The 25,586-nt window shown below is 63.4% G+C and overlaps 1 protein-coding gene and 1 long non-coding RNA gene across 3 annotated transcripts in view; one reads left to right on the plus strand and one right to left on the minus strand.

Moving 5' to 3' along the window:
• The window catches only part of PLXNA1 (plexin A1), a 44,297-nt gene extending 19,211 nt beyond the window's left edge, over positions 1-25,086 (minus strand). Inside the window, exons 1-14 of the mRNA XM_049641125.1 lie at positions 23,422-25,086; positions 21,455-21,637; positions 9,938-10,078; positions 9,006-9,106; positions 8,563-8,686; positions 8,312-8,465; positions 7,896-7,995; positions 6,621-6,735; positions 4,066-4,266; positions 1,954-2,050; positions 1,690-1,883; positions 1,415-1,566; positions 1,196-1,316; positions 752-888 (exon numbers count right to left, since the gene is read on the minus strand). Coding sequence (XP_049497082.1) covers positions 752-888; positions 1,196-1,316; positions 1,415-1,566; positions 1,690-1,883; positions 1,954-2,050; positions 4,066-4,266; positions 6,621-6,735; positions 7,896-7,995; positions 8,312-8,465; positions 8,563-8,686; positions 9,006-9,106; positions 9,938-10,078; positions 21,455-21,637; positions 23,422-24,783 — 3,182 coding nt within the window. The 5' untranslated portion in view covers positions 24,784-25,086. The remainder of the gene's footprint in view (positions 1-751; positions 889-1,195; positions 1,317-1,414; positions 1,567-1,689; positions 1,884-1,953; positions 2,051-4,065; positions 4,267-6,620; positions 6,736-7,895; positions 7,996-8,311; positions 8,466-8,562; positions 8,687-9,005; positions 9,107-9,937; positions 10,079-21,454; positions 21,638-23,421) is intronic.
• Positions 380-3,535, plus strand: LOC125929708 (uncharacterized). 2 transcript variants are annotated; one of them, XR_007459941.1, is made up of 3 exons: positions 380-707; positions 2,551-2,725; positions 3,316-3,535. It is a non-coding gene; the product is annotated as an uncharacterized LOC125929708 (long non-coding RNA). The 2 variants fall into 2 exon arrangements; XR_007459942.1 differs by having other exon boundaries at positions 3,360-3,535.
• Positions 25,087-25,586: the final 500 nt, after the last annotated feature.

Raw genomic sequence — 25,586 nt, forward strand, 5'->3', positions numbered from 1 at the left:
CCCTTCTTCAGGGCCGGGGGCATGTCTCCCAGAGGGCCATGCTCAGCACCAACTCTGGTGAAGGGATGCCCACACCCTGCCCCACCTCCATGCTGTCTCCTGATCTGAAAACGGAGCCACCCCAAGCCTGGGCCATGAGGAGGCAGAATGAACCGGCCAGGGTGGTGGGGGCGCTCGGTCACCCCCGCCAAGCAGCCAGCCGGTCACTGCCTGCACCTGGGTCCCTGTCCCCTCGGCTCCTTCAGCACAGCCGGGAGGCTCCGCAGCCGCCAGGCCCGCTCCTGCGGCAAGGCTGCAAACACCGATAATTAGTCTGATAGCGGATAATTACCGCAGGAAAATATTTAAAGGGCCGTTCCATTATCATCCCTAATCTAAAATTATCCACTTCAAGCCTCGGGGCTTTTGTCAAGATTTCGTTTTTCTCTCTTAAGAAAATTTTTTTAAATACTTGTGTTCCCAAGGGATCCCCCTCACCCCAGAACAGGGCAGTTGTGCCCCCCTCCCTTGGGTCCAGGCCCGCCCACTCCCCCAACACTGCCCGCCCTGCCCTTCCCACTCTAGAGGTAGCCTGTCTCCATGGTAACACTCTCCGCCTCTGGTTTCCATGGCGATCACCCCAACCAGGCTCTCCACACACACCCCCTTGTTTCCTGGGCAACAAGAGGGGGCATGCAGCCATCTGAACCAACCACTACCCAGGGAAGGTAGGCCTTGCCCCGACCCCCTACCCCCCATCTGCACCCCATACCAGGAGAAGGAGCAGGGCCGGCCGCCAACAGACACAGCCACGTCACTGCCTGCATTCAGGTGGCTGCCCTCGATGCCAATCCAGGTGCCCCCGGAAAGAGGCCCTCGGGCAGGGCTCACTCGATAGAAGGTTGGAGTCTAGGGGGAAGAAGGGACTTGCATGAGGTGCAAGGAAGGCCTGTCCTGGGGCCAGAGGCCTGCTTGCACCCCCAGCCATGCCTCAGGCCCTGTGTTCAAGGGCTCCTAGACACGGCCCACAGTCAGGGCCCGAAGTATGCAGCAGGGACCTGCAGTTAGGCCTTGGAGACCAGGAGGCTGAGGGGAGACCAGAACAAAGGTGTTGCTGGTAAGGGGGCCCACGGAGGACCGGGAGCTCAATCCAGCCCCTGCACAGCTCCCCTCAGCCACTGGGGGAGGACAGGGGTCCAGGCCGAGAAGGGCTTACCACGAAGGTGAAGCGCTTGGGTGACAAGGCCCGGTAGTGAGGAGAGCAGTCTCGCACGCACACCTCCACTAGGGCATCGTGAGATCGCACTGTGCTGGCATCTCCGATCTCGCAGACGATCCTGGGGGGCACCAGGTGACCTTAGCGGGCTGTGGGGTCCAGCCTGGGTGTCGGGACCCCCTGCCCACCTGCCCGCTGGGCCCGCCAGGCTGCACTCACTGCTCAGCACTGATGTACTCGCTCTCCACGGGGCTGCACAGCACCTTGCCCACGCGCACGCCCAGCCGCACGTCCTCAAAGCGCAGGCCCAGGTTCTCACCCGTGATGGTGAGCCGTGTGCCTCCTTGCCGCGGGCCCGTCTCGGGGAACAGCTGCGGAGAGGCCGAGGCTGGGACACGGGTGTGGACCACCATGGGCCAGGAAGGGCCCTGCGCGGGAGGCAGCCGGGGGTTGGGGGGTCCGTGTCTCTGCTCAGGGCTGGCAGGCCTGCCTACCTTAAGGATCTTGGGGTCAGTGCAGCGGCTGCTGCCGTGGCGGGCATGCATCCAGGCGGCAGGTGCATCGGCGGGGCAGTGGGGGCGCAGGGAGCACCGGCGTTCGGCCACGCACCAACCGCACTCGAAGCGCGGGTCGGCCTTGAGGCAGAGGCCGCAGCTCTCTCGAAGGGCCGGGCACTTGTAGAGGTGGGCTGTGGGGAGGGGCACGGTCAGCTCGGCCCACCCTCAGCCCCACCCTCCGAGGCAGCCCACCCAGCTCACCCTGGATGTTCTGAGGGTTGTCGATGACGAAGTCACCGTTCCACACCACCGACAGGTTCACGGGCAGGTCGCTGATATCATTGCCCTCGTAGGAATACTGCGGGCAGAGGGCAAGCGGTCAGGCCACATGCATAGCCTAGACTCTGAGGTCGCGGGCCACTGCCCATGGCAGTGAGTCAGGGCCTGCATGCCCCTCCTGGCTACCTCTGGGACTGGCCCCTGGAAGCAGGCTTGGCAGGGCAGAGCCTACGGGCTCTGCCTGTCCAGAATGGCATTTCCAATCTGGACCCAGAAATCCCAGACAGCCACCCACCCACTAGCCAGCCTAGAGGGCTAAGCTGTCACACGCAGCTCTCCCTCCACCACAGCCCAAATGTGCACGCGCGTGCACACACACGGGGAGTTTTTTCTTGGTGGCCAGAATCCCCACTCTCCGGCCAAGGCCCTGTCCCCAGCAGCCCAAATGTGCACGCGCGTGCACGCACACACGGGGAGTTTTTTCTTGGTGGCCAGAATCCCCACTCTCCAGCCAAGGCCCTGTCCCCAGCAGCCACATGAGGCACACACTCCAGAGTGACCACCCACTTCCCCCTGCAGTCTGCCCCACCAGGAAATCAGGACTCCCCAACTGGCCCCCTTGGCTATGCGTCACGGGTTCTCTACGAACCTCTGTTTCTTTGTCTGCTGAGTGGACTCAGTAATCCCTACACCAGGCCTGCCCTGAGGTGTGTGCCCTGAGCTCTGGGCACAGGCCAGCAGGAAGCACCAGCAGGTGAGTCTCTGCCCCCCCACCCTACCCCTGGATGGGCTGGGCTCAGGGACAATACCCCTCCCCAGGGAGCCCGGGCCCGGCGCTCCCAGCTGTGTCCCACTTTCTGCAGCTGAGGACCTCCACTCCATCCCAGAGCAATTCATCATTATTTTATCTGCAGGAATTTAATTGGATCCTATCAAATTCCCTGGTACTCCCTTTTCCCTTTCAACACAGTCACCGGAAAGACAAATGTGGGCCGGGGGGTTGGGGGAGGGCAGGATGGAGGGGACAGAGGCTCGGGGACGGCAGAGAAATGGGGCAGGGGAGGCACCAACAGACAGCCGGAGATCAAGGGGAGGGTTGAAGCAGCCAGGCCACAGGACCTGGAGAGATGCAGGTGTAAGGTGTGACAGAGTGAGGAGAGAGGATGGGAAGCACAGGGCAGGAAGGTGCAGGGACCTCTTGGGCCAGCTGCAGGGCACAGGGCCTGGCCAAGTGGCGACCTGCCCCCAGGAGGCTGCTGGGACCCCCTGCCCACCCTGCTGGACACACGACGTGCTGGTCAAGGAGTCACCACCATTAGCAGGAGGCCACACCTCTGACCGTAGGCCTCTCCCCTGGGATTCTCTCCGATGACACTCTTCCTGAACAGAGAAACTGAGGCCTGCCAGCAGTCACAGAGCCAGCCAGAGGAGAGCTCAAGTGGCCTTCGGACCACCATGCAACACCACTCCCCCACATCTGCCAGGGAAGGACTTGGCTTTGCAGAGATCACCATCACTAAACTCCCTGGACTTGACTAAAGGCTTTAGAACCGTGACCCTATCAGGTTCTAGACTCCAAAAGCGTTTGCTTCCTGGCCCTGAGGCAACACCACCAGCTGATGCGCCAGCCACTGTGAATACTTTCTGGGGCTGGCCCCAGGACACACAAAAGGAGCTGAGCGCTCGGTCACTGTCGCCCTGACGGTGGCCCTCCTGGGAGCACAGGTGAAGGTGGCACGAGGGCGTTCCCACACACCAATCTGGCCTCCTCACCCACGTCAGGAGACCCCACGCAAAGCCACACGTGCACTTCCCACCCTGTTTCTGAGTATCCTCTCCCACATCTGAGATGTGCACCTGCCAGTCGCCCGGGTGGCTCTTGGCACATCTCCATCTGCGGCCCTCTCACCCACGCACCCAGGGGGCACCCGAGGCTGTGGCCCCGGCCTGCCAAGCCTGGAGTGCCTTCTGAGCCATCCTGGCCACCCCTGACTATGCACCGCCTTCGCACTAAGGGCAGAAACCGGATCCTGAGGCCGTGAGGGTGACGGGCGCAGTCCGGCACACGGGGCTCCAGGAGCCACCCCGCCTCACCGAGGAGTTCTGGCACTGCAGGCTGGAGCTGTTGAAGCGCAGGGCGGTGACGCGGGCCGGGCTCCCTGGGATGTGGAAGAGGCACTCGTACCCACGCTGGCCCGACTGCGGCTGCGGAAGGTTGCGCGCGGCCAGGGTGATGGGCTTCACCACGCCCACCGGCACGTAGATCTGGGTGGAGGGCAGGATCTGCGGGCAGTCCTGGGGATGACAAGGCTTCGGCTGAAAGGCTGGGTGTGAGCGTGGTGCCCCCTACTATGGCCCAGACCCCCGTCTGTGCACAGAGCCTGCGGGCAGGCACCCCTGGGCCCATTTTACACACTGGCTGACTGAAACCTCAGGAACTGCCAGCAGGGCTGGAGGCAGGAGGCCTGAGTTCTGCACCTGCCAGGCTATGGCCACATACTATAGGCCCTCTCACCTGCGGGCCCAAGTGCCCCGCCTAGCACGCTATGACCCCACTGTTCAGCACCGAGGGAGCCCCATCTGGCCCACAGCTGAAAAGGCCCTTGAGGCAGAAGCAGCTGAGCATGGGGCGTTGGGGCTTGAGCTCACAGCTGGGGGCCCAGGGAGCATGTAAAAATAGCCAGAGCTGCGCAGAAAAACAGCCCGGGGCCCCCAGGGCCAGCATTTGGGCAACAAACTGATGCAATGGCCCAGCTTCCTTGCAGCACTGCCGGCAGGAGCTGCGGGAAGGGAAGGCCCCGCGGGAGCTATGCTGAGCTGGGCTTTAAATAGAGATGCTGAAAACAGGCCATAATCCCCAAGCCCTGCAACAGCTCCCACGGCAGGCACAGGCCCAGGACTGGCTCTGCAGAGGTTCTGGGGGCCTGAGGAGGGGCCCGGACTCTGGCAGGGACAGACAGGCAGGATGGCCACTAACTCCCGGGTCTGCAGGGATGCCCTCCCTCCCCTCCCCCACCCCGGGGAGAGGCAGGTGATGGGGACATGTACGCAGAGCTACCGTCCACGCGTTCAGGCGCCCACACCTACACCAGCACTTCCCTGGCCATTTGACAGGGTGCCCAGGCCAGCCCCCAGGCCCAGGGACCCTCCTGCTGCCTCTCCAGCCCCTGGCTGCCCCTCCTGGACCCCTGGCAGCCCTGGCTCCTTCTGGCCACCAGGACTTGGCTCCCGTCACCCCCCAAGCTCACAAGTCCCTCTGCAGACACTATCTCTGCTTCCCAGGAGGCCCTGGTCTGTCCCGGGCTGTAGGCTCTGTGCCTGCATCAGGCTGGAGTCTGGCTGAGGCTGTTCCCTGGCACCATGCTCCTGAGGGGCCACCTCCCAGCAGATCCAAACCAGAAGCAGAGATAGGAAGAGGGGAACCTGAGGGGGAGGAGCCTGCTCCTTCCAAGCAACAGGACTGGTCAAGTTTGGGCCTGTGTCATTCTCCTTAGAAAAGTCCCCATAAAACCCGGGACTACGGCTGAAGACGGTGTATCATTAGGATGAGTCCCTTCCCACGGCAACCTCCCTGGACCCCATGACCACCCTCAGCCCAGTCCTGAACCCTCCTCAGGAGGGTCTGCACGTGCTGTTCCACCCAGGCCCACGACAGCCCTCCCTGAGGTCCCCAGACCCTGGGGTCACTAACCAGCTTCCTGCTGCCCCACGGCCCCTGCCTGCCCTCAGGACACCTGTGCCCAGCTCCTCATGTGGGCCACACTCCAAGGGAAGCCCACTGCCCATCCCCACACCCTGGCTCTCACACCAGCTGCTCACCCAGATACTGCTCCCGCCAAATGCCCAAGGTCCCTGCCTGTTACTGGCCTGCCCCTGACTGCCACCTTGTCCCATGATGGGCAATGTCACAGCAGGGAGGGGACAGGGGCCTGGGGGGCGATGGTGGAGGCTGGTCAGGGGAGGCTCTGTGAGGAGTGGCCTGAGGCACGCTGCACCTCTTCTGCCCCCACAACCACCCTCCTGCCCCGTCCAACCACGGGCATGGTGCCCACTGCAAACAAGGGCCCTGGCCTCCAGTTCCGGCTCTGTACCCTCTGACAGGATCCCAGGTCGGCCGGTCCTGGTTCCGAGCGCCTCGGGTTCCAGGAAAAGTAGCCTGGCTGTTCATAAATAAAGTCAGAGCCCTGCCCAGGCTCCAAAATAATTACTACCTAATTACTATCAATTACTATGTGGTACCTCAAATGACTCCGAAAACCAACCACCCTCCCTGCAAGTCAGTCTGATGGGTTCCCTCATCCACACGGATTCTGGGCGCCGGGCCTTTCCCGCCTGCCCACACACCTCACCGTATCGGGTGGACAGTCCCCCTCTCCCTGCATCGTCCCTCGGGCATCCCTTTGGTCTATCGCCCCCACACAGAAGCCCAGGTGGGAGGCCTTCCCTGAGGACCACGAAGCACATCAAGAGGCCGCCAACAAATGCTACTGGTTGGCCTCGGGTCAAGGTGGCCTTGGACAAGGTCCCGAATAGCACAGGCCTCTGGCGCAGCGTCCCGGCCGCCCATGGGAGCTCTCCCACTGCCAGCTGCAGGCAACACCCGGCTCCACCACGCCTCTCAAACCCTGAGCCCCTCAGGCTGGCCTCACCTCAGACACGTTGACACGGCCCTCCAGAAAGGCGCAGTCGGCAGCATTGTGTGTGCACACGTGGCGGTATTTGCACCAGTGGCAGGGGAAGGAGCCGTTGACACAAGACAGGCAGCTGCGGGGAGAGGGCAGGCGTGCTGAAACCGGGGCGACCTGTGGCTCCACCCAGGGGCCGCACGGGGCCGCATCACCTGCCTGCTACTTCTTCAGCAGTTCACAGTGCCACCTCAGGACCTTTGCACTGGCTGCTCCTCCATCCCGTGCTTCCCTCTCTTTGCACTGCCTTTTGTCCGGACCCTGAACACCTGACAGTCCACCCCAGTGTCTGCTGACACAACCTTCCTGGTTACGGATGTGACGAAAGCCTGCGCTGTGCACCGAGGTGACCACTGGCCACACCAAGTCACACGTGACAACAAGCACTGGGAAAATGTGCTGGTGCACGTACAGAACTGTCTTTTAAATTCCAATCTCATCTTAATTAACCTGGGTTTAAATTTAGGAGGGAAGCCGTCGCTGCAGGGCCCAGCAGAGCCGTGGCGGACATCCGTCTCCCTGACCAGAAGGCAAGCTCCGCCTGGCAGGCGCTTGTCCGGTTCTCTCCCACACGTCCCCAGGGCCTAGACAGGTCCCTGCGGCGCTCTGGCCTGCGCAACCTCCTGTGGCTGCAGCCCTGTCATCTCTGCAGCCCCCATGGACCCACTTACACTGGAGAAAACTACCTCTAGCTTCTCCCAGGGACCTCCCAACCCGCCGGCCACCTTCTCCCGAGACCCTCAATCCCCTCCAGCTCCAGAGTCCTGCCCGCTGCTCCAAACATCCCAGCCCACCCTGGATAGAGAGATCATAACCTAGTAATATCAACACCCAGGCCCTCAGTGGGCCCCCACGAAGAGGCAGGCAGTCTGCCGGTCAGCCAACAAAGGCACAACTGAAACCCAGGTGCCTCTGGCTCTGTGGCTGACCCATACACCTGGGTGGGCCCCCCGATCCCACTCCTCACACATCAGCAGCTTGCGAGAGGCCGGCGAGACTCACCTTGTTTGAATCGGTGCACCTCGCTCCCCTCCCCTGCCCTGCTCTCACAGCCCCGGCCTGAGCCTCCTCTCCATCTGCTGCCTGGAGGCCGTGCCCTCGCCGGCCCCCCTGCCAGGTGAGAGACTCTTACGAGGGCCTCTCCTCCCGCCCTGACCACCGGGCCACACAGAGCCATGCCCTGCCCTGCCCTGCCCTGCCCTGCCGGGGTGGTCAGTGCAGGAGTCCCAGGACACTCACGACTGGTGGACGCTGCAGTTGTAGAAGACGAAGTCCACGGATGCAAACTTCTTGCCTGTCTCCTTGGACTTCAGGTAAAGCTTGACCACCCGCTGGTCTCCTGCAGAAGCAGCACAGGCCTGAGTCATCGGGCCACCCGGGGCTGCAGGCCCCAGGACCCTCTCCCAGGGTCAGCCTGGAACAGGGACAGGCCTTGCCAGGGACCCTCCCCCCTCACCACCTGTACGGCCCCTGGCTGCACCCCTCCCCCTCAGACCCTGGGAGCCTCCGATGGACAGGCAGCTGCGGCCCCATCTCCCAGAGCAGGCACCTGCTCCTTCCCCTGCCAGCCTACAGTGACCACGCAACACCCATTCACAGACCCCACCAGGACGGCTCCAGGTGCCGCTCTGACCCCCGCCCACGGTGGCACTCACCCTGGCCTCGTGTGATGGGCGCCACCTCCCGAGCAGAGGGCGAGCGGCAGTGGATGCGGCCGTCCTCCAGGATGCTCTCGGACTCAGTGAAGTCCTCAAAGGAGCAGTTGACGCCGGCAGAGAGGTCGGGCACGTTCCAGGCCTGCAGCACAAGCTGGGCCCCACAGGAGGCTTCGGTGAGCAAGGAGCTCTCGTCCCCCCTCCCACCCCAGCTGGTCGCCCCGACCCCGCACCAGGGCAGCCACGCTCACCGGAACCTGAGACATGGTGACGGAGACGTTTCGAGGCTGCACCGTCAGCTGCACGCACTGCAGCAGGTCGGAGGCGAAGCGCTGGGGCTCGTCCGCCCGCTCACAGGCATCCTGCCGTGAGCAGCTGCGGGCAGAGGGTGCTGGGGCTGGGCGTGGGGGAGGAGGCCAGAGGGGCACCCCGACCCTCCAGGCCCTGCTCAGCAGGGCTGTTGTCACCCATGCTAAGGGAAGCCCACCACCTGTACCCCGCACCCCGTCTTTCGTGGGCGGCGCTGGGCGTGCCATCACTCAGCCAGTCAGGCAACTGCCAAACGCCCTGCCCAAGAGAGACCCGGAGGTGCTCAAAAGGGAGCCGTGACTGCCTGAGGTGCCCGGGACGGCCACGTGGGACTCTCCCAGGTCAGAGGCTGCCAGGCAGGGGTGTCCGGGCCCTCAAGACTCACATGCTGTGCAGGACACACCAGCCACAGTGGGGGTCCCGCGACCCCAGGCACAGCTCGCACGATGCATACTGCACACAGCTCTCCACGGGCACACGAGTCACCTGGCAGCACGGGAAGCTCGGCGTCAGGCCCCCGCGAGGCTCGTCCCCGCAACCCCTGCCAGCCTCACCTCCTCACCGCCGTCGCGTGTGTGTGTGTCCTGTTCCCACACACGAGCGGGGCCCCCATTTCAGGCCGCTCTCTAGCATGTTCTATTCAAAGGCTAGTCCTGAGTGACCCTGACTTGGCCAAATCAGGCTAAACAGGCCAGGGCCCTCTGCTGGGAGGCAGCAGTCAAGGAGCAAGCAAGTCAGTGCAGGTGAGACATCCAGGGAGGAACTGACCACTCCAGCCAGAGTCACTCTCCCATCTGTCCGGATTCTGAGTTCTCCAAGGGAGCGTGGGCTCATCAACTCCAGTCCTAAGCACAGAGGCAGGCTGGGCCCCTCTTACCCCGACCTCGCCAGCTTGGATGGCACTGAGGTCCTCAGAGAAGTGGAATGACATGACAGCTGGGAGAGGGGCATGCGGTCACCAGGTTGAGAAGGTCAGAGGCTGGCTCCAAGCGCTAGGCTGGGAACACAAATGCGCGGCCTCGATAAGGTGGGCCAGGGCAGGTGCCAACCCCATGGAGATGGGCAGATGAGGCCGGTGCTGTGCGGGCCCGCAGCCCGAGAACTCGGGGCCCCAGATGTATGCTCCCAGTCCTCAAATGACACCAATACTCCCACAAAGCTCTTATTCAAGTATCTGTTCCTGTGGATATGCAATTGTTCAGGGAGAAATTGGGAATTCCAAGTCTGACCGGGGAAAATCTGGAGCCAGGGTGGACAGAGTAGGCCAATGATGGGGGCAGACCCACCCCCCAACGTGTCCTGCAGTGGGTCACCCACCTGCTTTTCCGTCATGGCATAGAGGTATTGGCGGTCGGGGCTGAGGACCAGGTCACGCAGGATAGGGCTGCTCTCTTGGGCCACCACACTCTCATAGGCCAGGGCTGGCCGGCCGCCAGGGTTTCCCAGGTCTACCAGGATCTGTGGCAGTGAGGGATTAAGTGGGGCTGGGCCAGCAATGCCCAACGCTGGCCCAGCCCCACAACTACTTAAGGTCAGGGGTCTGGAGCCCCTTCCCCAGCTGCCCCCCAAGCCCTGCAAGGACAAGGCTGAGGCTTCCAACCACACCACGGAGGCCATGGGGGACAAACTTCAGCCCCGTAGGCAAGTCCTGACCTAGCCCCTTCATCCACGAGAACAACCACAACCCACCACCCGTCACCGGCTGTACAGCCAAGCCCTGCACAAAAGTGGCAGGGGCCCCACTTTCCTTGGGGCCAGGCTGGGTGCCCCAGAAGAAGGCATATTTGTGCAGGGGGTAGAAAGGCACGAAGAGGCAGCAGGGGCCTTCAGGCAGAGTGAGGTGTCCAGTGTGGCTGAGAAGTGACACCAGGAGGCTCCAGGGCAGGGAGGTGGCATGGGAGTGAGGGGCCCCAGTGAGGTCCTGGAGTGGGGTGCACCCCAGCAAGAAGGCAGGAGGGCGGGCGTCTCATCGGCATGGAAATATATTCCAGATCCCAAACAAACCGGGCGCTAATTAGCCAGCTCTTCTCTGCAGCTTACGATGCTGCAAGTATTTTTAGTTGCTTTTACCAAACAAATGTATTTAATTAACAGAGAGACCCAGGGGGCTTTCCAGAGACGGGACTCATGGGGCGGCGTCTGCCCAGCTCCGCCAGTCCCGGGCAGGCTCCCAGGGCACAAGGTGGCCGGCCCTGCTCAGGCCCGCCCCTCTCTGGCTGTGACCCAGCAGCCAGCCCACCTCTCCACCTCCACCTCGCCCCAGGCTCAGCCCAGCACCCCTCCTCTGCACCCCCACACTGACAGGACAGGGCAGGTCTCCTTGGTGGGGGTGGCCCGTGGAGCTGGCGAACGCCCCTGCGCTCTGCGCTGGCCAAGGGCGGCCAGCCAGGGTGGGGCGCTGTGACTCTGGGCCAGAGGCTGCCGGCTGAGGGAGAGGGGGAGGGCCGCATTCCTGAGAGCCCAAGGCCACCCCCCACATCCGCTCAGCTGCCTCCCAGCCAGGCAGGCAGGCTTAAGTCAAACCAGACCCGGAAGAGCTGAGCCCTGAGCTGGGCAGGGGGAGGCGGCCACAGGCCCGGCCTGGAGCTGCCCAAGTGGCTTCGGCCCACGGCCTCCAGGAAGAAGGGGTGCTGGGTGAGGGGCCATGGCAGCCCAGCCTCAGCGCCCCTATGGGTGAGCGTGGACGGGACCCCAACCTGGACCCAGCCGGCCCCAAGAACCTTCCGCCCTCGGGGGTGGGCAGTTGCTGCTGGCGGGGAGTCTGCAGCCACAGGAGAGCTCAGGGAGGCCAGCAGTGCCACCTCTGGACACCCACACTGCCTGGACCCAAGGCCCAGCACAGACACCCAGCTGTGCAAGCGACATGGTGCGCTGACCCGCTCTCTGCCTATTCCCCTACCTGTGAGATGGTGATGACAGGCACCACTCCCCCTGCCAGAGCTGCTCTGAGAATTAAATAAGGACCAAGCCACTGTGCCAAGAAGAGGGGACAGAGGGCGGCTGGACCTCAAGGCAATCACCAAACCCCAGCAGCCACAACCCAGGCCTGGCAAGGCCAGCCTGGACAGTGGCCAGGAAGCAGGGGACAAGGAGGTCAGGAGGGCAGGGCCTGTGTGCAGGCCGGTGTACCCGTGGGACCCAGATCTCCAGCCCTAGTCTCAGCCCAACTGATCAAATCAGGACTTCGGATTTCTCCCAGAGCCCTGCCTTACACCTGTGCCCCCTCCCTGCAGGTGCCTCCTGCAGCCACCCAGAAGCACAGGCCAAACCCCAGCCCTCCCAGCACCAGGCCCCCTCCCCCAGTGCCCCAAGCCTGGCCCCCCTCCACAACCAGATACCAGGGATGGATGCCCAGGAGGCCTTGACAGCCTGGCCTGACCAGACCTCAGCCCCTTGCATGCAGGGGGCGCTCAAGAAGTGTCTGCTGAACAGGGACACTCGAGGGGCCCTGCCTCACCGAGACACACGGACCACCAGTGTCCATATGGTGCTGACTCTGACCAACCCCCTCTACCAGGCCTGCCGTCTCCCTCCCTACTGAGGGCTGAGGGCATGGGCTGGGGCGTGGACGTCCTATCCAGGGGCACTCACAACCCAGCAGGGACAAGGGAAACATTACAGGGAAGGGCACAACCAGGGAGCACACCAGCAGGAGCCATGGAAAGGGGCAGGCAGAGAGCAGGATCCTAGGGGACGTAAGAGAGGAGGCAGGCCAGAGCCAGACTCTGAAACGCCCCGCCCCTGGGCCGGCAGCACGCCGACTCCAACAGGTGGCACCCAACAGCTGCAGTGGGGAGCGTGCATGTCCAGCTGTCCATCCGCCACGCATCCATCTGTCCACCCATCTGCCCAGCACGGGGCAGCCCCGGCCCTCAAACACGCAGAGGCAGGCCCCAAGGAGCTGGGACATTTCTGGAGAAAGCAGAGTAAGTGGGGGTGCCAGGGAGGCACAGCTGGCAGGCCTGTGGGTGGATGTGACGTGGGTGACAGGCTCCACACTGTATACTGAGTGGCCACCGTCCAGGCTCAGCAGGGCCCCTGCATGCACACGTGTGACCGTCGGATGGGCAGGAGGTGTCCAACCCAGCAAAGACCAGTGCTCAGGACATGCCTGCTGTGTCACAGCTGGTTTTCAGGCTGCAGGGCCCGTGCAGCACAGACAGGTGAACCGAGACTTGCGAGGCCCTGGACTGCCACTTGCACCTGGGGACATAGAGTCTGCTCCAAAAGCGGGAGGAGGGATGCAGTATGCCGCCAGGAAGGCATTCCAGGGACAAGGGGCGTGCAGGGCAGGCACAGGGCCAGGCGGCTGGCAGGACAGCAGGACATATGCCACGCTGCCAGGAGCACACGTGCCGATGCCACTCCCCTGCGCACAGCTGTCCGGTCGAGGGCCACCCACCTGGGGATGGCCCACCCTGGGGCAGCCGGCCCGCAGCACACACAGGAGAGACTTCCGGCATCCCCTGGGATCTTCCCTCCCACCTCCAGCTGTCACCCCTGTGCTCTGCAAACCCTTCCCCAAGACTACCAGAACCTTCCACAACTAGCCACGACCACCTTCCCTCCCATGTCCCACCACAGAAGAAACTCAGGGTCCAAACTTGGCTCTGTCCCTCTGCCATTGGTGCCCTTCCCCACACCTGCTGAGAAAGGACGCCTCCTCCTCCTGCCTAGATGGCTGGAGAGGAGGTGGCCAGCCTCCCAGGGCATGCCTGATGGGCTACACCACGCCCAGGCACCCACCCGCCCCTGGCTCTGACCCAGAGGGACAGAGCCACTCCCGTCCAGCCTCTGGCCCAGCCCTCTGGCTCACCCACTTCTCCAACCTGGGTTTTTTTTCCCCTGTACCTCTGTACGTGGGGGAGTCCCCTACATTCTGAGCTGAGGCACAAGGGCTGTCAGTGCCCCCAGAGAGGGGCCTGGCCCCAGCAACCTCTTGGTGCCAGGACCAAAAAACACTGGGCCACACACGCACCACCACCATGAGGCATCAACCGCCTGTTCCCACAGACAGGCCAGGGTGCAGTTTCACCTTCACCCCAGGCCAACAGGTCCTGGGGACCCAGGACACACGGTAGGGGGTGAGGGGGGGTCCTGCAAAGACAGCCCTGTGCAGGGCCAAGGGGAGGTAGCCAGCAGCAGGTGGGCAGCCCCTGGCCCTGGGGCCTAAACCCCAGGCCAGCCCAGCCGGCTGCCCCCGCACCCATCACCGCGTGGCTCTCGCCAACTGCTGCGGCCTGGCCAGGTCAGCTGTCCGTCCAGCCCAGATCTAACAAAGAGCCCATTCTCTGTGCCGAGGGCGGGTGGGGGCACTGGGAGGATGTCTGGGCCACGCAGGCCGCTTGCCAAGGCCGGCACGCGCCCTAGCCGCCCGGAGGCAGGGGGCTGCCCAGCTTGGCCCCGACCAGGGAAAGGAAAGAGTTCCCTGCTCTACCCATCCCGAGATAACGGCCCTCGTGTCCCTATCTGTGGAATAGTGGTGCGCTGACTAAACCAGAGAACAGGTGAACAGGACCCCAGGTGATGGGACAGGCAGAAGATGGGAGGACAGCAGCCAGTGAACCGGCTACAGGGCTGGGACCCCATGGGTGTCTTCCTCCTCTAGTACGTACAGCTGCCCAGCCTATTCCCAGCCCCCTGGGCAGCAGAGTGGTCCTGGGAGGGGCTGCCCTCTCTCCTTGAAGGAGCCCATCTTCCTTCTCCCGGTGAGGGCCGTGTGGCCGTGTGGGTGAACCCAGCTCCTGGGCCCCTCTCATCCCCTCACCAGCTGCCACAGGATTCCCCCCACCACCCCCGCTCCCTCCAGCTGGGGGCAGCTTCCAGGCCCCTTCCTGGGACCATTCTCACAAAGGCCAGGAGGAATTTGATATTGGAAAAGCAATTAACAATTTCCTCTTGGCAGTACTTGGGTAATTAAAACATGATTTGCAGGAGGCCCGATGGCTCTAATTGGGCCAAACACACCTGGCGAGATTGGGCGGGAGAGTCCCAAGAATCTTGTCTTTTTCAACCCTAGCCCTCAACACAGAGGAAAGCGGACACCAACCAACATAAACAGTGGTCCTCTTTGACCCTTGGTCTCCTCATCTGCCAGCAGAAATCCACCTCACAGGGCTGTGTTAGAGTTCAGAAGCTCGTGGTTCCAACAGTAGGGGAGGAAAGACTGCTTGGAAAGCTGCCTGGAAACTGGGCCCCCAAGGCTAGATGCAGCCATGAGGTCGAGGTGCACAACCACCCTGGGGAATCTGCCTCACGGCCATGGAGGCCACACAAAGCCGGCAACACAGATCACACGGCCTGAGCTTTGGCCCTACTGTTCTCTCCTTCCAGAATGCCCTTCCTGGAAGACCCCTCAGTGGGGCTGTTCTAGTCTACGTACCCACCTTGCTGCAATGCCAACGGTTCCCACGCCCTGACCCCTTAGAGGACAGGTCCTGGAGGTCAGGGACCTATCTGTCCATGGGCGGGGGAACTACACACTGCAGGCAGTAACCCTGGACCTTCACGAGGCCACCTCCACCAAGCCAGGCCCACAGCTAGGTGCACACAGGGCTGGGCACAGGGTGGCCACTGCCTGCCTGCGCCCGAAAGCATCATGCTCGTCAAAAATGCCTAGGCGCCCCTGCTGTGGCTAAGGCCTGATTGGCCAGACCCCGCAGGAAGGTGGGCCTGTAGTGTAGGGCCAGGGGCGGGACCCTCCATGCATGCCTGTGGGCGACTGCTGACCACCGATGGAGGGGCAGAAAAGCAGAGCTGGCACTGGTTCTGGGACAAAGGGCAGGGGAGTCACTAGACAGACCCAGGGCGGGAATGAGAGGCCCCTGCGCCCTCTGGTGCCATGGCCCGGAGAACCAAAAAGAGCATAGCATGTCGTCCCCAGGACACACACACGTCCCCCAGGGTACCGGGCAATACCACCAAAGGTTCCAGGGACCATGTCCTTAGCAGGAAGGGGCAGTGCCCCACAGTGACCCACGGGGCTCCACAGGCACAGCAACTAAGACACACGGGAAGCAGGCGGCCGGGACCCCTCTACTCTCCGCTAACAACACTCTGGAGGGTAGAACTCCACCAGGACCCAGTAACCTGCCCCAAGCATGGCTGTATGAGATCAACCACTCGGCCAGGCAGTACCACACCTAATCCTGGAAATGGCAACACCGACAGTTCTAGAGCTTCAGGACAGGAGGAGAAGAGAGGCCCAGCGGCCCTGCTTCCAGGTGGAAACTCAACAGCAACGCGGCCCTGCACGCGCGGAGCCTGTGCCACAGAATTCACGTGGCAGCACCACCACTGCAGACCCACAGGGAACAACGCTGGGCCTGGCCCAGGCGGGAGGGCCCCGTGCACGCAGGTCTGCAGTACACGATGTCATCACGACACAGAATGGAGCACGCCTGCCCACGACAGCACGGGCGAGCCCCACCAATGGCAAAGAGGAAGGAAGACAAAAGACGACGTGCTACATGACCCACAAAAAACCCCAAACTGGCACAACAGCCCTAGGGACGGAGGTCAACCAGTAAAGTGATCCTTGGTGGGGGGAGCGACCTTCCCAGGGACAGGGGGCCTGGCGTGCTTCCCATGACATGCTCCAGGCCACACACCCACAGCTGTGTACTTTCCTGCAGATACATCACAACTGAGAGTGGACGTCAGTCATACACTAGGCACGTGCAGGAGGCCGCGGACCTCCCTGCCCCACCCCCCGCCACGCTACAGGCAGCCGCGTGCTTGTGCTCAGAGCTCACGTTCCAGCATGATGAGGACACCCGCAGGCACGGTCACCAATGGTGCAGGCTGCCCCTCGGAGCCTCTGTGGGCCTCTAGAGGTCAGGTCACTGGGAGTCAAGGGCATCCCCCTGCCACACAAGATACAAATCCAGGGAGGTGGTGCCACTCCCTGCCGCTGAGGAGTTCGGGGGCTGGGGGCCTGGTCCTGCCCAGGATCTCTCTCGGGGCCAACATCTTTCCCCCAGCCCCTCAGGGGCTCCCCAGTCAGCCTCCCGCACAGACCTGGGCTGAGGGAGCAGGGACCCCTGCTGGACGCGCAGAGCAGGCTCTGACCCAGGACAGGTCCCTGGTGCAAGGAGCGTGAAGAGGCCCACACTGCTCTATGCAGGTCTTGGAAACACCACCAGACTCCCAGGATCTCTGAATTTCAGCATCCTAAGGAGAGTGGAGCTCCGGGGGCCAGGGACCTGTCCTGGGCCAGGGGGGGGGGGGGGGGGGGGGGGGGGTGGGGGGGGGGGGGGGGGGGCGGGAAGGGGAGTCCTAGGGGAATATGGGAAAAGCATCCAAGGGGAAGCTTCTAGAGCCGTGAGGCCACTGGAGGTTAAGAGGTATCCCTGTCACTGGCAGCCCAGGCCCAGAGCAACCCATGCAGATGCTCAGCAGCTACCAGCACGGCTGTGATGCTGCAGAGCCAGGGAAGAGCTGGGGCCCCGGGGCCCAGAGTGCTGCTGCCACAGCCGTGTTCCTCCTCCACTCAAGGATCAGCACACAGGAAGGAACGGCAGCCTCCCCTGGGCTTCCCAAATGCCCCCAGGAGGCACAGCCCACCCAGTGCTGAGGGATAAAAACCAAGGCCCCAGCAGGAGGGAGCTTCGCCAGGCAGGCCCCCCTGCTAGCCAGACTCCAAAACGGCCCGGCCCAGCCCTGGAGCCCAGCTGGGCGGCCATCCCGCGGGTCCCACCCCAAGGCCAGGCACTCTGCAAGCCAGTGATGCCACAGCCCAGATCCCCATGGTCATAAACTGGTGGCCCACGGCACCCTTAGGCTGACCCACAGTGCCTTCTAAAAGCCCGTCATTAGTTGCCAATGCTTAACAATAAGAGATCTCACACAAAATGCGGATTTCCAGATTCTCTTGAAAAACCGGATGCTCAGGCAGACGGGGCCGCTTTCTCACCTGGCACAGCCACCAGAGCGGCAGGGCTGTGTTCCTCAGCCCAGCCCCCGAGCCCTGCAGCAGGGATGGTGCCAGTGCAGGGCTAGTCTGGCGGTGCCCCTCCCCCGGCCCAGGAGGCAGGCACTGTCCCCACTTCTGCTCTGCAGAAATGGAGTCTAAGAAGGCCTCCAGACTGCGGCGGGGCAGAGCGGGCACCCGCTGGCAGGAGCCTGGGGCGGGTCCTCTCCCCACCCACGGTGAGCACCTGGACGGACTCAAAAGAACTCAAACCAGGGGCCACCCTGGGGAACTCCTGCCAGGGTCCAGGGGTCCCTGGTGGCCATTTGGGGCATTGGGGGAAAGGTAACACGCAGGACTGGGGATCTGGGGTATCAGCCCAGGAGGACAGGCTGCCCCTGTTGGCGGGGAGGGAGGCAGGTGGCGGGCAGAGCCTCTGGGGAAGACCAGGGGAGTCAGGGAGCACTCCCAGCCAGCCCTGAACAGCTGAAGTTGGCAGGTCCTAAATTAATCAGTTACAATTTCACACAATGTTTGCTCGTTCTCGTTCGGTGGGGCCTGGCAGAGGGCCAGCCGGGTCCCTAGAGCTCACCAGTTACTTCTTAAAGCCCAAGACGACCCAGGCCTGGGGAAGATGAGGGTGTCTTGGGCTTTGTCAGTACAGCAGGCCTGCCCCCAGGTCAGCAGTGGGCAGGGGTCCCCGGGGCCCAGGCTCTAGCATGTGACGAGGACAAAGGACAAGAATCAGGGAGAAGGCAGTGCTGAGCTGGACTGGAGGGCACCCCGTGGCCCATCCTGTCCTGGCTCAGGCCCCTGGACCAGAGCCACTCCCACCCCCAGGGTGGGTCAGAACGACACGGTGGGAGACACAGGCTGGGCCCCAGCTGAGGAGAGGCACGGTCTCCCTTCACAGTGGGTCAAGGCTGGAGGCCTGGCAAGGGGACCTGGGGGAGGTTATGGGGCTGGGGCAAGCAGAATGGCACTGGTACCTCTTCCTCCAGCCCCCACCCTGCTCCAGACCTCCACCCGCAGAGGGGCCCCAGGGAGTGGCATGGTGTTCAAAGGCACCATGAGCCCTAGGCAACAGGGAGGCAGAGAGAGCGGGACAGCCGTGCTCCCCACAGGAGCTGGATGGAGCCGGACCTGTTCCCAGGGCAAGGCAGGGCCAGGCAGTCACCGGCTGATGCGCTGGGCTGTGGGAAGAAAGAGCCCTGAAGGCTGGCAGCTCAGGGCAGGAGTGGGCAGTGAGAGGCTCTTGGAGGTGGGGCTGCCCTAGACCCCGGGCTTCCTCAGAGAAGGGACACTGAAATCAGGGCCCCCATTTCTTTTCCAGAGAACAAGGAAGGAGACTACAGTCATGAGCAAGGACCCTGGAGCCAGTAAGCCTGGGCACATGCTGCAGCCACCATATGCCTCAGTTTCCTCATCTGTCAAAAGGACGGCAGGGTTATTGCAAGGACTCAGAGAGGCAGCACCACAAGTGAGAGCTAGCTGCATGCCCGAATGGGACCACACACACACACCAGGCTCTGGGCTTCTTCACGCTATGCTTGGGGGGACAGGCTCAGAGAGGCTACACAGCCAACCCCAGGGTCACAGAGCTCACGAGGGAGAGAGCGGAGACCACACCTAAACTCAGCCATTTGTATGGGATTAAGGTGCAAACAACTGTCTGTGGAGCTGCCCAAAACCCCCCTTCAACTTGGGTGGGTGGGTGCAGGTGAGTGGTGGATGGGGCAAGGCTAGGGCATGCCTTCATGGGGGAGCCTCGAAACTAACGTGGCTCTAATTCTCCAATGATGGGGCTCTCCCACCACCAGGCCAGCAGCCCCTGGGCACTGGGTCCCACGTACCCCCTAAAAGGGTGCAGTCCACACACTCACGGTGCAGTGCCCAGCCCAGAGGGGTCCAGGGATGGAAGGAGCCAATGTCCAGGAAAGACGGGGCTCTGGGAGGCAGGTGCAGGGGTGGGTAAGGGAGAGAGCAGCAGAGGTTTTCTTATGAATGGCCCTAAGCCCAGCTCCCACTCGACACAATGGGCCTCAGTTTCCCCTCTGCGGGACCAAGGCAGAGAGGAAGGAGAGCAGGACCAATTAGACTCACAGAACTCCCACCCAGACAGCGGCCCTGGGGCAGGGGAGCGAGGCCAGAGCCAGCAAGGCAGCCGGGGAGGCCGGGCCAGACTAACCCGTTCTCCCAACCTTACAGGGTGGCCTGTGGGCACAGACAGTGCCTTAGCCAGCTGCCTGCCAGCCCACCCACCATCAAATGTGCCACTCCCAGCCCCAGGAGCCCAGCCTCCCACTGGGTGACAGGCTCCAGGGCGCCCTGCAGGAGTGTCTCCAAGCAAGCTTCACTCCGCAGCCCTGCCTGGGGGGCGGGGGCGGGGGCGGGGGCAGGGGGCGGTTCTCACTGCAGCCACACTGGCCCTGCCAGAGCACAACCCACCTGACACACACCCCCCCCCCAGGGGCTCTGCTGCTTCCTCCCCCAGCCCCATGTACCCTCCCTGGGGTGGGAAAAGGGGGTGCATGCTGGGTGGGGGCCCCACCCCTGGGAAGGGAAAGAGCCTATGCCCAGGCTGCAGACAGCACCCTTGACACTAGGGTAAAGAAAGTGGGTCACACCGCAGGACCAGCTCTGAGGGCATGGGGGCTTGCCCAGAGAGCAGCGGGGGCTGAGCTGACCGGCCACCCAGCCTCACTGGCTCGTACGGTGCCTGAACCCCGCAGCACCCCAGGGCACCCCATCCTGGGATGGCCTTCAGTCCACATCTGGGCTCCTACTGCCTCAGGACCACCCCAGCCCAGAGCCCACACATCCAGGTTCATTCCACAGATGGGAAAGCTGAGGTGAGCAGTTGGGCGGGGGGGGGGGGGGGGGTCCTTTCATAGAAATCTCAGACCCAGTGAACAGTGGAACATGATTCCCAGGGCACCCATCGTAGCGGAGACAGGGAGACCCCCTCCCGCACAACCCAGCGCAGAAGCTGAGAGCAGGCAAGGCCCTTCTTGGTCCCAGGCCCAGCCCCCACCCACGGGTACACGCTGGGCGGGGAGCTGTGTCAGCACCAGGCCTGGGGACAGCTGTTATTTCATCTACCAGGCCCCGCCCCTGGACTGACTCTGGGGCTCCCAGACGCCCCCACCCTACAGTCACCCCAGAAACTTCCTCCCCAGCAGGCCAGCCCTGTGCTGGTCTGGTCCCACTCACCCAGCAAGTTGGGACTGACCCACAGGCAGCTGCTCTCAGCCCCCCTCCAGCCCTCCAGCGGCTGCTCCCTGGCGGCCTCGTGCAGCTCAAGGCTTGCTGGTGAGGGAAGGGGATGCAGGCACCACGCAGGCCCTGCCCCACGGCACCCCACCCCTCACCCTGAGGAGCCCTCATTGCTCTGGAGTCACAGTGCTCCCCCTGCACCCACCAGCGGTAGGCAGGGGCAGAGGGGTGCTACCCTTGCCCTGCCCTTGGCCTTGCTGTCTCCGCGCAGGGCGGGGGCCTCCCGCCAGCTCCAGAGTGCTGCCTCAGCAGACACTGGATCCCCCGGAGGGGAGGGGGCCGTGCAGGCGTGCCCTGCCCCCACCCCCCCACGGCCTTCCTAGGAGGTCACTGTGCACCCTCAGAGAGCAGGGCCAGCATCTCCCCGTCCTGGGGGGCTGCAGGGGGTTGGGGCTTGGCCAGTACCTTCATGTGCCCTGACCCACCCTCAGAGCCCCTGAAGCCCAGCCAGAGCCTTTACACCTGCTGGACACCGAAGCAGCCCCACAGGAGGGGCATGGAAAAGGAGACACAAGGGAGCTGGGGCCTGCTGAGGACCCTCTCGGTTGCCATGCCTGGCATTGGATCTGGGCTTCCCAGCCCAGAGCAAGGCTGTCTCACATCCCCAGGGCTCTGCCCGCCCCATCACCCCCGTCCCAGGCCCTGACCTTGCGGATGCGGCCACTGCGCGTGCCGGTGAACACCACGGTGCGGCCCCGGTAGTCATAGGCAGCCACGGCGGTCAGGCCGTCATCCTTGTCCACGAACAGGGGCGTGCCCTCGATCGTGACTGTGCCCCCCAGAGGCTGGTTGAAGTCCTGCCCACAGAAATCATCGTCGATCTGCAGGGGCTGTGGGAAGGGAGAGGGTGAGACCCCGGCCCCGTGCAGCCAGTCTCAGGGGTCCGGGTGTCTTCTGCCTGAGGGCAGTGGGCATTGCAGCCAAGGCTGGCCAGCACCCCCACTAACTGGGGTGGGGGGGCGGGTATGAAAGAGGCAGGGGCTCATGGAGGGTCCTGAGAGGGGCCAGGCTTGAGCCAGGCCACACAGATGTGGCAGACCAGGGATTCCTGGACCTATTGGACAAACAGAGAAGCCAAGGCTTGCAAAGCAGCCCCTGAGGCCTGGTGCACATGCCCAGGGTGGGGCTCATCTCCCACACAGCTGCTGCACACAGGCCCCCTGGCTAACCTGTGGGTGGGAGGGGGAGAGCAAGAAAGGAAGCAGCCTAGAGGAGACCAAGGAGGGAGAGCAGCCACCCTGGGGAGCAGGCCCATGGCACAGGGCAAGGGCCAGCCCCCAGGGGGCTGTGTGGTACAGGGAGGGCTTATTCGAGACAGGGAACAGGGAACACACCCAAAAGGCAAAGGCGGAGGTTGGCTATGAAGCGGTTACTGAAGGGACAGGAATCGATCAATTCATGAGGCTCCAGAGAAGATCGAAAGGGCCTGGGGGAGGGCAGGCTCCAGGGGGAACAGGGGGACAGCTTGCTCCCCTGAAGCAGTCTCAGGGTCTGAGGTTTGCAGGGAAGAGATCCCTAACGCAGATGGAGTAGGGAATGCTGAGGTGGAGCTGGGCCGAGAATCCCCAAGTGGTCCCAGGAGCAGAGACCTAGACAGGGCGGCTGTCAGACAGGGGGAGAGGGGATGGACCCAGCCATGGGCACAGGCCGTGAAGAGCACTGAGTGTGACCTCAGCAGGAGCTGCTCTTCCAGGCCTCAGTTTCTCCAGATGCATAACAGAGGTCAAATGCCTTCCCTGAGATGCCAGGGGAGGATGGACAGCACGTCAGCCTGGCACATAGGGGCCTCGCTTTGGAAGACGGCCCCGTCCTGATGGGTGCCCCACTCCACCCAGGGGCAGATGTGACAGACAGAGGTGAAAGGACCTTTGCCCTCCAATCCTGCCCTGAAAACAAACCAGTGTCACTCCCAGTATAGAGATGAGACAACTGAAGCCACATGTACCAGGCTTTCCCTGGGCTGCCCAATGAGCCAGAGCAGAGGGCTCCCACCTGGGGAGGTCACCTCAAAGTGCCCCTGAACAACGGATCCTACGGCCTAGGGGAGTGCATAAGATGCTCCCCATTATGCAGCTGGACGCAGTCTGGTCCCTTTGGGGCCTAGAGACAAGAACCGTGGCTGCTGACCACCAAGTACCCAGAGCCCATGCCTTTAGGCTTCCCCAGAGTCAGGGCTGGTGCCCTCAATGCCACTACCAGGTGAAGCCAGAGGCCCAGAGGGCAAGTGCACACCCCAGAGCAAGGGTGAGCAGGGCCTCTCGACAGAAGACTAAGTGGGAAGACAGGTCTGGGACCCACACCACCCCAGTCTGGCCCCAGCCAGCTCTGCCTCTTACTGGCACTGAGCCTCAGTGACCTCATTTGTAAAAGGGAGACAAGCCAGGGCAGCAGGCATCTGGGGCAGTGCGAAGCACACGGCCAGTCCTCTGCCCACTGCCTACAGGGGCTCCTGGACTGGTGGACACGGTCCCATCGCCCTGTCTTCAAGGAAGCAAGATGGCGGCAGGCACGGGCTGGGAGGCTGACGCCCCAGGAGCAGCCCCGACCCTCTGAGGGACACGGGGCCGACGGCGGCCCTGCACAGGCGCCACGGATGGGGACGGCGTTTACTCACCGAGTTGATGCAGCCCAGCTCCTTGTTGAGCAGCCAGGGCAGCGACAGCTTGCCCTCGCCGCGGTAGCAGGACTGGATGCGCTCCTTGATCTTCTCCTTGATGGCCCTGAGCGTGAACAGGCACAGCACGGACTCCTTGGGTGGCTTCACGCGGTTCTTCTGGCCCTGCGCGAACACGGTGAACAGCACGTCCTCGTCCTCGGCCAGGCCCAGTTGGCGGGCCAGGGCACGGCCGGGCCGGCTCAGGTAGGCGTCCTGCACCAGGCGGTACTCCACGCCCGCCTGCTCACAGCCAATGGGGAACTCGACGTACGAGTAGAACTTGGGGTCATCCACGCACAGGCGCACAATCTTGGAGGTGAAGAAGTGCTCACCAGCGGCGTCGGGCGAGGTCAGCTGCGTGTCCAGCTGCAGGGTGAGGTAGTAGACGAACTGCTCGCTGCGGAAGCTGTACACATAGTAGATGTCGAAGGCCGGGAACTTGGACAGCGTGTCCGAGGGGATCTTGAGCTGCGACGACACAAACTCGTCCTGGTACACGAAGCCGAACATGTCAGCATCCTCCTCGTTGGCCATGAGCCGGCGGCTGGACAGCGTGGGGAAGTACTCGGACTTGCCATCGATGGGCGTGCCCACAAAGAGCTTGGCCTGGCCCTGGCCTGGCGGCCCGGCAATAAGCACGCCGGCCATGCTGCCCGCCTCCCGCACGCTGGACAGGTAGTGCTCCTTGCGGTGGTGGGGCTCGCCCAGCTTGAAGAGGTCGTCCAGCCGCAGGAACTGGCAGATGCCCTGGGAGGCGCTGCCGCAGGCCAGCAGACGGTTGGCGGCATAATCCAGGAGCAGCAGCTTGTTGACATTGTCGGTGCTGCCCAGGCCGTGTGGGCACGACTGCACGCTGGGGGGCGGGTAGCACTTCTCGTTGTCCTCCACAGGCCCCGTCACGTGGGCCCGCAGCAGCGTCAGGTTCCCCGAGAGCTTGTAGATGCGGTTCACCGCGCCCACGTACACCTCACCGGTCTGCTCGTGGACCACCAGGTGGGTAAGGCCCCAGTCGCTGGCTGAGAAGGTGCGGAAGGCGGGCTGCGGCCCCCCACCAGCCCTGGGTGCCCCCGCTGCCGCCCGTGCGCCCCCCAGCAGCAGCAGCAGCAGTAGCAGCGGGAGGACCCGCAGGCTCCGACGTGGCAGTGACATGGCAGGCCGGGGCCGCGGGTCGAGGCGCTCAGGTCCTGCAGAGGCGGGAATCATGGGGCCGGGAGCCTCAGCCCTGTGAAGGAGAACAAGCAGGAGAGGGTGCGAGTGTGTGGGCACAGGCCGGACGCATGGGAGAGCACATACACACCCAAGTACACACGTGCATCCCATGAGCTATGTGTGCCCAGCCCACGCGGGGACATCCCATGCTCCACCTCCAGGGGGCATGACTTAACCCACAAGGAGACACCCAGAGGTGCAGACAGGGCCCCTCTGCAAACTGGGCCCTGCAGGCACGGAGAGGTTCACCAAGGGGTCCCCAAGACCAAGCCCGCGAGCACCACGAATAGCATGGGACACCCACTGGTGTCCAGACATGTACCATCAGTGCCTGGTCCTGCCGTTACCAGGCAGAGGAGAGAAATGGACCCAAGAGCAGGGAAGCAAGCGACGAGGGTCGAGGGTCCAGACTGGGAGCCTGGCTGACACCTCAACCTGGAGGCCATCACCTCCTGACTCGGAGTTTCCCCGTGCCCTAGGGAGCACCCCCTCCTCTTGCCACCAGCTCCAAGCTCCTAGGGTGGGTGACCATCTCTCTGCCTGAGGCTTGGGGGATACGTGCTCCCTAGCAGGCCACAGAGGCTCCCAGTCACAGGCACCACCCCCATAGCAGACAAAGATACTCGGGCCCATCACCACACAGAAGGCAGTTCGCAGAGAGGGAGGGAGGCAGTCTGGGTAACCTTGGCCCTGGAGCCACTTGCTGGCTGACCCTGGCCCAGCCCCTTGCTGGATCTTGAGCCCTGCACTTCAAGAAAGAATCCAGAAGCGCTACACTTCCCACCCACCATCCCCATACCCCAGCCAAGAGGTGCCCCCCATGCTGCCAGCACAGCCCTGCCCCCTCCCAGGCTTCCTCTGCCTGCCTCTCAGCTCCTCCTCCATACCCTCAATCCCAGGAAATAGGAAGCCCT

This window comes from Panthera uncia, chromosome A2, assembly GCF_023721935.1.
Source record: "Panthera uncia isolate 11264 chromosome A2, Puncia_PCG_1.0, whole genome shotgun sequence".
Classification (NCBI taxonomy): Eukaryota; Metazoa; Chordata; class Mammalia; order Carnivora; family Felidae; genus Panthera; species Panthera uncia.